We start from the raw sequence: 12122 nt of genomic DNA on the forward strand, positions 1-12122 counted from the left end.
TAAAACCTCTTCTTTTAAATGTGGATTTTTAGTTTTCTTTGCTACAGAAGTCTGTGCAACAAAATATTAAGTTACGGGGACCATCATTTCGGTCCTGTCCTGTTTCAGGACTTTTATTTTTGGCTGAAAAAGCAATGTCTGACTTTCAATTGTTCATTTTCATAGAATTTTTATTTATTATTACTTTTATCAGAAGTTATTTCTGTGACCATTGTGGGTGTTTCTTTTATTAAACAAGAGGTACCAACAATTTTGTCCCTGTGTGTATAAGATTTAGACTCATTCCACTTAGAAGTCACTATTTCTATGAAGCAGAGTTAAAATAGATATGCTGAAAAAATCCACAATCTATAAACTCAAATGGGATGCTGAATACACGTTTTTCAAGTATTACATACCACAATCCTCACTACAGCTCAGCCATGTGAACATACCCTTAAAGAGGACCATTCACCATTCCAGTTCTTCAAATCCTTGGTGGACGGTCCTAGGATGAAGCAGTCAGTGTGCAACCCACCCGCCTGACATTAGAGATCCTAATAAACATATATGGGGCTGTAACTAACAGGCCAGATTGTAGATAAGATACACGTCACTCCACCTTTAATTGTGGTGTCTGAGTGGGGTTTCACCCCTTGTAATGTAATATTTATACTCTGCACTCCAATAGATATTCATGTAATAGTTGGCTTTTTATTTATGAACAATCCATAAATGTAACAGTTCACTCTACACAAAAGACCTTCATCAGGCACAAGTTACATGGATACAAAATAGAACAACCAGGAGCAGAGTGCAGTGAGGAGGTGACAATGGTGGCTATGTGGAAAGTACTGTCAATAGATTACTCAGGAGCTAGAGAAAAAAATTTCAGCGGCACCTTCTGCAGGATGCAAAGAACTGGAGTTGGTAGACGTAGTGAAAGGTCCTCTTTTATGGGATATGAGGGCCAATCTCAGAAAACACAGTTTCTGGAACTAAAACACAGAACCATGCTGTTATACAAACTTGATGCCACATATCATGGACATTGTGCTTTTCACACTACAAAAATATAGACTACTCCAAGCACCAGTGACTAACAGAAGAATAAATTACATTGCTTTAGATGATTCCAATCTAAGAAAAAGAGAGGAAATATAGATATTCCAAAAAAGAAAGCAACAAAAGCATGCAAACATACACTGTACATACATGCAAGAAAATCTGGAAATCCAATAGGCAAGATAAATACCAACCTAAAGCTTCATTATATATGGGAAAAATAAAGTGGTTAGAAAACATTGACAGTGCAATGAATGATAGGAGATACTTTCCCCAAACATTTCTCTATGGCTTGACAAGATGACAATTACAGGAATAACTTTCACTAGTAAGTGGGTTAAACCATCAGATCATTTTGACCAAAGAATAATCTGAAGTATTATAGAGGGTGATCAGTGTTACTGGTATTACTGATGGTAAAAGCTCACTATATACTGTGATAATGAAATACTGCTATAGAGATTAAAAACAAAGCTGCTTTATTTCAGAAACACCACCGTTATTGTCCAAGAGTTGCACCTGGTATTGCAGTTCATCCCTATTCACTAGAATATGGCTTACCTGCAATACCACAAATTGCTCATCAATGCCCAGGCATGGCATATTGTATCTAATGTCATACAACCCCTTCATATACAGTCTGCTGACACTCCGTGTTTGTGATAAACGGAAGACAGAAGACAACTTGAGACATCAAATACAAGGTATTATTTGAGAATGTGCAGTGCATTTCTGCTGTGTTGTAGCTTCTCAGGGCCAGGCAGAAACACATTGTACCTGCTCAATAAATTACGAACTTGCAGTGATTTTGCTTGTTGTATGTATTTCATGCCACGAGGGACCATGAGCAGCACCAGCTCAATTTGACATTCCTTATTCGATTGATCACTGTATATTTGCAGCCTATATACCTCTACAGGAACCGTATTGCTGCTGGGCATACCAGTATTGGTCATAGGCATTCAATGGAGTTGTGCCTCTGATCAGCACAACCACAGCAAGTGAGGGGCATTACCTCTGAAGCATATCTGAGAAACATATTATTACCATTATTGTATTATATATGCTATATATTATATGTACTATACATACAAAACAGCCTCCACCCCCATGTTTTTCCATTCCTTTCCATTTTCCCTCTGGCTTACAATTATAGCAGTAAATTCTCTGTACGGTGTGTGTTTAATAGCAGTGGTAAGCTTACAATAATATGGAAGTAAGAGTAATGCATGTGTGTAGCGCCATTCCTTCTTGTCATCTAATCAATATGGCCTTGAGCATTAAATCAATGACAAAGAAATGTTTGTAAATGGCAGCAACGAACCTCGGAGCCTGAAGAAGGAGAGTGTAAGTATGTATGTATGTATGTATGTAAGTGTTTCTCCATTTGGGCAGCAGCATTATTGTCTACCAGTTGATCTTGGGGTCACTAGACGACAAGGTATGAAGAAATATAGTGCTGCTACAAGTGGGAGTTACTGAGCAATCACTATCATGATCATTCTGAAAAGAGTAAATTGAAGTAATGCTGGACCATCACTGTGTATAACATTCTCCCAAACCATAGCATTAACAGGATTTTTCTAAAAAATAAACTTCAAAATATTAAAGAGATTCTAGGCAGCACGGTGGCTCAGTGGTTAGCATTGCAGCCTTGCAGCGCTGGAGTCCTGGGTTCGAATTCTGCCAAGGACAACATCTGCAAGGAGTTTGTATGTTCTCCCCGTGTTTGCATGAGTTTCCTCCCACACTCCAAAGACATACTGATAGGGAAATAAATAAATTCTCTCAACCAAGTGTAAAATAAAGAGTGTCCATAGTGCTATATATCTGATACTGGCTTTCTCATTACCACCTGACTGCAGTGAAGAAATTGTTGCATGATTTTTCACATGAAAAATCAGAATCACTTTTTTTTTTGCAGTGGTGAATTAAATGAATTAATTTGATAAATTGCACAACCCTCGGAGGCCCACAGTAGCAAAGATGCTCATCCATCAACATAGACAAAACAAACAGAGCACTTCACAGCTTCAGCAACTGTTTTAATTGTCAGAATGACTGGAGCCTCATTTCCCAGGTTATGCAGTTTCCTGGAATCTGTCAATGGCTGCAGTGAAGACAGCCACAGCAAGAGTTATCACTTTGCTATTAAGATGGCGGTCATGGCTGAGCCTGAAATGATCAATAGAGATGTAGCCACGTCAATAAACAAATCTCTACCAGAATATAACCATATAACACTACCTGAGAATTACAATGTATGTGTGTCAAACGTGTTGATTTGGGTAGGATGAGCTAACCACCTAGTATGTATGGGATCCTCCTAACTCTTCCCTGATAGCAGTTGTCAAGAAAAAAAAAATCCACCAGTTGAAATCCAATTGCCTGATGCATGTTTTCAGGGAGAAAAGTTGCCAGAGGAGTATAGCAGTGGCTTTCTCCCCTCTCCCTATTCAGAACGTAAGCAAGCTTGCATGTGTATTGGGAAGGCGGGAAAGATAGCCATTCCACAGCTGACAACTATCTAACATATGTAGCCAGAACTACTACTGCCCTTGCACACAACTTAGTCCCATCCATGAAAAATAGTTCATGTGTGGACCGTAGTGCTGGGCTGAACTCAACCGTATGCACTTAAATTGCTGCATTGAGCTCCCAAATGGCTGGTCGCTACAGAAGTGCATTGAAAGCATTGTGCCTGTTCATTACTGTAGCGAATTGAGTGTTCACGAATTTACTGAGTCACAACCGTGTGCATAGAAGTTATTACATCATAGTCAGTTGATTTCAGTCTGGATACTTCAGTGCACACACAGACCTTTTTCACGTACAGGACTCAGTTGTGAGCAAGGGCGCTAAGGCTAAGGCCCCACGTTGCGGAAACGCAGCTTTTTTTGTTGCAGATTTTGTTGCATTTTTTTTGAGCCAAAGTCAAGAGTTGCTATGAAAGGAATGGGAAGTATATAGGAGGCTCTTATTCGTCTGCCTTCTGCTCAATCCATTCCTGGCTTTGGCTCAAAAAAACGCAACAAAATCTGCAACAAAAAAAGCTGTGTTTCCGCAATGTGGGGCTTCAGCCTTAGGCTTTTTTCACATCTGTGTTGAACGCTCCATTAGGAGACTCAGTCAAGAATGGCAGACAAAATAGCACAGTATGCTACTTAATCTGGTAAAATGCAAACTCCCTAACAAAAATCATACAGACATGACTATAGTCAATTAAATCTATAAGGGCACTCTTGCTGTCAATGGGGTCCCTCGGACTCAATTGGTGTCCGCTATTTTAGATGTCCGCTCTTCCGATACTCCAATGGACCAGAAGGACATCCACCCATCACAGATGTCAACTAAGGGTAAATGAGATATTTGGGTTGCTATAACAAGGTTGTTGAAAAAACACAGTGCTGACCACATCTGTAGCATATAAAGGAAGAAATACTATGTTCTTAAAATAAAACTACCAAACAATAGGATTAAATAGGACGGTCTTCAATCATCAACTTCAGTGCAGTGCAGCTCATAGTCTGAATGGAATATCTCACCTCATTTCTGGCTTTGGGGCGATCGATGAGAATTTTCAGTGCAAAACGTTCTTGAGTTGATTTTTTCACACATACTCTGCACAAAAAAAAAAAGAAAAAAGTATTTGATAGACAGTTTGAAATAACAGTGGGTTCTCAGGTTAAAGGAGTTATCTGGAATTTATATGTTGATGACCTATCCTCAGGAAAACCAGCACCTTTACTGATCAACTGATATCTACAGCCAGGGCCACTGGAACTATACGGAGTACAGAGCTGGTAGCCCACGGCTTGGTACACTGTGTAGTAGTTAGGCAAGATTACGTAAGGTTAGTACCCAAGCGCTTGAATGGGAAATGATCTGCAGTACCCTGGCATGGCCACTACACAGTGTATGGAATTGTCTGGTTTTGGCTCTGTACACAGTAGTTGTAGTAGCCATCACTACTGAGATCAGCTGATCAGTAGTAAAGGCAGGTGACGATCACCTAAAAGATGGGTCATCGATATCTGCTAGAAGTCCCAGAAAACAAAATTGCACACAGCAACAAAAGTATGCACAGTAAAGTGGAAATTACCATGAGGCTAGTCGGTTAGGCACCAAGAATGTTGCAGTGATTTCACAGAGGCTAACCTGCAAACCCAGAACATGTGTCCCCCACTAGTTTTGATAATTGAGTCCTAAGTGCATATTTAGTACATTGGAGTTTGTGACATTTTTTATTTATTTCATTATAACATGGATAATTTTTTTCTCCATGAACAATGGGAAAAATCCACATTACCACAAATGTAATTTTTTTTTTTAGCAACATAAATTATGAGGTAGATGCATCTTAATTCATTGTTTTGTTCATTGTTTTGTTTTAATATTGTGCTGCCATCACCCATTGATCTGTGTGTGAACAACGACTAATGTTAATTCTGACACACCGGAGCGGTGACAACGTACAACTTATACCCTTGAATTCTAAGCCTCTAACTGTTACAATTGATTTAGTCTGTGATGAGTAATGCAATGTTCATAGGGTAATCGAGCACAATGTAATGCAAGGACATGTGCTTTACAAGCAGTAGGGCGATATCAAACAATGGGTGGAGTGACAGATTCGGATGGCATGGTTACTATGCATCAGAAAGGTTATTGTTGGCTAGGCAGAATCCACACTTGTACCAGTCGGCAGGGCAGGCCCCAAAAAGGAAGCAATTCTCTCTCATGGTATAAATAGATGAAGGCCACATTACTGCGTCTGGGCTTCAGTAACTTTACACTATGGCGACAGGGCAGAGAAGTTCCTAGAAGTCATATACAATATTATTTAAGTTTTATTACATTTTGTTGGACGCAAAGATGTTTGAAGTTTACTGGAAAACAAAAGCTAACACAACACACAGGTATGGCTCCCCGGTAGTGCTGGACAATTCATCAATTTGTGTCAAAAATAGTTCATAGAATAACATAAAACCTATCTATCTTACCATCTGCCTAACTATACACACACACAAACATACTGTATACAAAGGGTTGTTTGTTTTTTTTTTTTTTTGTTTTGTTTTTTTTTTTTTTACACAAAATAAAGTGACTTCAATCCAGAGATAATTTTACACTAAATACATGATGTGCAGTAAAATTACCTTGTTTCCTCTATTTTAATCTTTCTGAAACAGATTCCAGCCTCTCTACATTTCTGTAAAAACTTACTTCACTTACTTTATGCACACTTTACTTTGGCAGTCTGAGACACTTCAGACACACTGAATGATACTGAAGCGCACATTTAGTGCAATGCCTTTTAATGTACCACAATCTCAGATCCACATCTCGCCCGCCACATTTTGCAAGTCCCGGGTGGGTTGTGGCAGAGACTGATTTTTACCTACCTGGCATAGATTTCTATTCTGGTTTCGGGACAGCTAACAGATTTATGAAGATTCTGTAGCCTCTTCATAAAGCTATGGTTCCCTGTGCCAGTTTGGCCATTTATCAAGATGGAATGTAATACACCAGTCAATATATTGAATATACGGGCATGGGGGTATGGGGAGGGGGGGGTTACAGTTGGAAACAAAATGTTGTACCTTACTGGACCACTGATTCCAGCACCAAGCTTCTGGGTCCAATTGATATTAAATTCTTCAAGAATGGAGGTCTCCTGTATGTACACATAGATACATATGGTTAAAAGAAATGCATAGAAGTAGTCCTAGCAACCTTTTTGGCTAGTTATGAAATAATAATATGCGTGCCACATGTGACACAGGTTAACATTTTGCGCTCTCCTGATATGGAGATCTTGGGTGCTACTACAGAGTACAGAGTACATGATAACAAAAAGAAAAGGATACTGGGTTAAGCACAATATGTATTCATTCTCCGTGTATTCCCATTTTGTAATGGTATGGCATTCGGCTAGGATATAGGACCCCCTGATCTTAAGAACAAATTGACAGAAGAGTTTGTCCTTATTAGGGGATGGTCACTTGGGCGATGTGGCTTTTATTGCTCCACTTCATTATAAGGAGCAAATCAGCAAAAATAAGGGGAGCTATGGATATTTTAAGTGACAGATATCCACTGACCCCAAAAAGTTCCCTCTAGGTATAATTGGGTGTGCTGACTTCTATTACAGCGGTGTCTGTTATTGTGCCAGATGTAAAAGTCCTGCACGTGAGACTTTGTAACATGTTCTGTAACAGAAATTCCTAAGAGACCCTCCGACACGTAAATGGACTTTGCCTCAGGTACAATTTTCTTCTATATATTTTTCTTTATTGTGGCCATTTCTTAATTTTTAAGTCCCTGAAGGCAGCCATACTGAAGAGTACTAGAGTGTCCAGGAAGGGATGAGTGCAGCTGGAAAGAGTCATACAGAATAACCTGTGAGTGTAAAGTGCACTTACTGTAACTATCTAAGCCTCCTCTATGCACTGCCTTCTGCCACTGCCTCCTGAGATCTTCATCCTTCACCCACCCAAATGTTCATTTTCAATCCCCCCCATCCCGAGTGACCTTTAAATGGTTCAGCTGCACCCCCTTACGTAACCTCCTGTATATTAATTCTCCGCTCCCTACCCCAAGTGACTTCCACATGTTCATCTGTGCCCTTCCTCTGCCTATCTCCAGATGCTGGTTCTGGACCACTCCTCATCACCTGTCAGAGCTGCAATGTTTGGCACCTTTAATGTCTGCTAAATGTAAATCCTTTTTTAACCCCTTCATCTTCTACAAGTTATGATATGCCACCTCACCCTGCTTACAGATTGCTACACTTCAGTTTGCCTGCCAGATGTGTATTCTGCACTGTCCCCTTCCTCATTGCCGGCCAGATGTTCATTCTGCACTTAGCCCCACCATACACTGCCTGGCAGACAGATGTTCATTCTGCTCTGCCCCCTCCCTTTATCCATTGACTGCCAGGAGTTTATTCTGCACAGCTCACACACACCCTGGCAGTCAGAGGCTCATTTTGCTCCACAACCACATGTTGCCAGTTTGGTGTTCATTCTGCCGCACTTCCCTCAGCACCTGCCAGCTGTTTACTTCATGCCATCTGCCCCAGCACTTGCTAAATTCTATGGGTCTACCTCCATTCTGCCTACCTGATGTTTATTCTGAATTATTTCACCCTCACTGTTTTCCAAATGTCAATTCTTTGCCACGTCCAAGGTGGTAGGAGGTGACAAAGAAGTGACACCTGGAAAACAGAAAGGGTGAAATAACTGAAAATTAATCTGATCTTGGCCATCAGATGCTCATTTTGCGTGACAGGTTCATTCTATGACATATCTCTCCAACTTACACAGCCTACCAGGGATTAATTCTAACCTGCCTCCTCCAGCACATCAAACAGCCCCCGTCCAGGTGTTCAGTCTATGAAACCTTCCCCATAGCCTACTAGATGTTCATATTCTAGCATTTCCTCTAATACTTCCCACCAGCTGTTCACTGTACAGGACCTCCCCCAGGCCTTGTCAGGTGGTCATTCAGCACTATACCCTCCAACCGGCAGGTGGTCCTTCAGCACTATACCCTCCAACCGGGAGGTGGTCCTTCAGCAGCGCCAACCCCACCAACCGGCAGGTGGTCCTTCAGCAGCATCAACCCCAAAATCCAGTAGGTGGTCCTTCAGCACTATACCCTCCAACCGGGAGGTGGTCCTTCAGCAGCTCCAACCCCACCAACCGGCAGGTGGTCATTCAGCACTATACCCTCCAACCAGCAGGTGGTCCTTCAGCACTATATCCTCCAACCGGGAGGTGGTCCTTCAGCAGCGCCAACCCCACCAACCGGCAGGTGGTCCTTCAGCAGCATCAACCCCAACATCCAGCAGGTGGTCCTTCAGCACTATACCCTCCAACCGGGAGGTGGTCCTTCAGCACTATACCCTCCAACCGGGAGGTGGTCCTTCAGCAGCTCCAACCCCACCAACCGGCAGGTGGTCATTCAGCACTATACCCTCCAACCGGCAGGTGGTCCTTCAGCACTATATCCTCCAACCGGGAGGTGGTCCTTCAGCACTATACCCTCCAACCGGGAGGTGGTCCTTCAGCAGCTCCAACCCCAACAAACGGCAGGTGGTCATTCAGCACTATACCCTCCAACCGGCAGGTGGTCCTTCAGCACTATATCCTCCAACCGGCAGGTGGTCATTCAGCACTATACCCTCCAACCAGAAGGTGGTCATTCAACAGCGCCAACCCCACCAACTGGCAGGTGGTCATTCAGCAGCACCAACCCAAACATCCAGCAGGTGGTCCTTCAGCACTATACCCTCCAACCGGCAGGTGGTCCTTCAGCACTATACCCTCCAACCGGCAGGTGGTCCTTCAGCACTATACCCTCCAACCGGCAGGTGGTCCTTCAGCACTATACCCTCCAACCGGCAGGTGGTCCTTCAGCACTATACCCTCCAACCGGCAGGTGGTCCTTCAGCACTATACCCTCCAACCGGGAGGTGGTCCTTCAGCAGCGCCAACCCCACCAACCGGCAGGTGGTCCTTCAGCAGCATCAACCCCAACATCCAGCAGGTGGTCCTTCAGCACTATACCCTCCAACCGGGAGGTGGTCCTTCAGCAGCTCCAACTCCACCAACCGGCAGGTGGTCATTCAGCACTATACCCTCCAACCGGCAGGTGGTCCTTCAGCACTATATCCTCCAACCGGGAGGTGGTCCTTCAGCAGCGCCAACCCCACCAACCGGCAGGTGGTCCTTCAGCAGCATCAACCCCAACATCCAGCAGGTGGTCCTTCAGCACTATACCCTCCAACCGGGAGGTGGTCCTTCAGCAGCTCCAACTCCACCAACCGGCAGGTGGTCATTCAGCACTATACCCTCCAACCGGCAGGTGGTCCTTCAGCACTATATCCTCCAACCGGGAGGTGGTCCTTCAGCAGCGCCAACCCCACCAACCGGCAGGTGGTCCTTCAGCAGCATCAACCCCAACATCCAGCAGGTGGTCCTTCAGCACTATACCCTCCAACCGGGAGGTGGTCCTTCAGCACTATACCCTCCAACCGGGAGGTGGTCCTTCAGCAGCTCCAACCCCACCAACCGGCAGGTGGTCATTCAGCACTATACCCTCCAACCGGCAGGTGGTCATTCAGCACTATATCCTCCAACCGGCAGGTGGTCATTCAGCACTATATCCTCCAACCGGCAGGTGGTCATTCAGCACTATACCCTCCAACCAGAAGGTGGTCATTCAACAGCGCCAACCCCACCAACTGGCAGGTGGTCATTCAGCAGCACCAACCCAAACATCCAGCAGGTGGTCCTTCAGCACTATACCCTCCAACCGGCAGGTGGTCCTTCAGCACTATACCCTCCAACCAGCAGGTGGTCATTCAGCACTATACCCTCCAACCAGAAGGTGGTCATTCAACAGCGCCAACCCCACCAACTGGCAGGTGGTCATTCAGCAGCACCAACCCAAACATCCAGCAGGTGGTCCTTCAGCACTATACCCTTCAACCGGCAGGTGGTCCTTCAGCACTATACCCTCCAACCAGCAGGTGGTCCTTCAGCACTATACCCTCCAACCGGCAGGTGGTCATTCAGCAGCACCAACCCCAACATCCAGCAGGTGGTCATTCAGTTCCACCCCACAGTTGTAATTCAGTTCCCACCACCACCACCACCCCTTAGGTTGTCAGTGCCACCCCACCACCCCGCAGGGACTCCCTGTACACCAAGTAGCTCAGCTATAGTTTCTCGTGTACTCCCAGACGTCAGCTGCTGTCCTCGGGATTATTCATCACCTCATAAAGCAGCCTCCTCTTGTGACACATCACCCCGCCACGAGCCCGGCCTCTCACCTAGCATACGGAGCTTCTATAGACAGAAGCCCAGCATTCAGGTAGCAGCTGCAGTGCACCCATAGCTGCTCTGCCGTCACCCTGCCTCTCCATCTCCCACAACAATTAGCTCATGGGGTCCACCCTTGTGTCCGACAAGACCCCAGCCTAAGGCACACATAGCGGAGGTGCCCAGGTAACGATCACACAGAGAGAGGCGCCGTCTTCGTGTCTTACCTTTATTGTTCTGTCCATGTCGTTACTGTGAGACATCCCTCAGGGACAGCTCTGAAAGGCGCGATCACAGCGGGTCAGAGCTGGTGACAAATCATCAAAACACCGGTCTGCGCCTCCATACAATGTCACCAAGGGGAGGGCAAAAGACTGGAAGCGGAGGGACCGGAGCTGTAGCAGGGGTGTGAAGAGGCCTCCCCCAACTACAATACATTACCACCCTCCCGGGGTGACCGCGACAACGCCGGCTTAGTGTAACCTCCACAGCTATAAACCTCCACCCCGAAGAAACCGTCACCGGTAACCGGAGAGGCCAGGAAAATATACACACCCGGATAGGCCGCTAATGTGCTGTGTACTGTAAGCGGGTGTTGGGGAAATGTACAGGCATTTATCAGGACACAATACTAGGCGCCACAGCGAGGCAGGTCCCCTCAGTGTATTGTGGTGGATAATCTCCTGACGTGCGGCCTTCGTACCCGGCGGCGCCTAGTGATGGGCGGAGGATGTGGAGGAGGGTCCTGACTGGCCTGTCAGTGCTGGTGATCTGTGCTGCGGCATCCAGTATAGGTGTGGGCTGGGAGACCCGGCAGCTCAGTGTCAGGGCTGGTAATGGCTTCCTCAGTAGTGATGTCTATAGTTTACCTGAGTGTGCAAGTTCTCATTCACAAGACTCTATGTTAGTGCTTTTATTTATTTTCGGTTGAACTGAAAAATAGTATCCCAAGAAAGAAAGCCTTAGGACTTCAGATGTGTATATGATCCTATATATCATCATGTGCTGAATAACTTAGAAATAAGTGAGAACCTATTGGCCGTGCTCAAAGACACATATATTCATGGTCATATATGGTGGGGGAAATATCCTGACAGGCACATCTGTATCCCATACAGCGGTGTATTTATTGGTAAAACTGTCATATTAGAAAAATGTGTATATATATATTTGTTTACTGTAGCATACTGTATGAAAAGCACCACAGGCTAAATTTTCCTTTTTCCCCCCCAAAGCAGCAGTTGATTC

General features: G+C 44.7%; 1 protein-coding gene across 1 annotated transcript in view; it reads right to left on the reverse strand.

Moving 5' to 3' along the window:
- Window positions 1–11480, reverse strand: part of MAPKAPK5 (MAPK activated protein kinase 5) — a 43053-nt gene extending 31573 nt beyond the window's left edge. The window contains exons 1-3 of the mRNA XM_075273645.1: window positions 11102–11480; window positions 6648–6721; window positions 4590–4665 (exon numbers count right to left, since the gene is read on the reverse strand). Of these exons, the coding sequence (XP_075129746.1) occupies window positions 4590–4665; window positions 6648–6721; window positions 11102–11137 (186 nt within the window). The 5' untranslated portion in view covers window positions 11138–11480. The remainder of the gene's footprint in view (window positions 1–4589; window positions 4666–6647; window positions 6722–11101) is intronic.
- Between the last annotated feature and the right edge of the window lie 642 nt (window positions 11481–12122).

The sequence above is a fragment of the Leptodactylus fuscus genome, chromosome 1 (assembly GCF_031893055.1).
Source record: "Leptodactylus fuscus isolate aLepFus1 chromosome 1, aLepFus1.hap2, whole genome shotgun sequence".
Taxonomy (NCBI): domain Eukaryota; kingdom Metazoa; phylum Chordata; class Amphibia; order Anura; family Leptodactylidae; genus Leptodactylus; species Leptodactylus fuscus.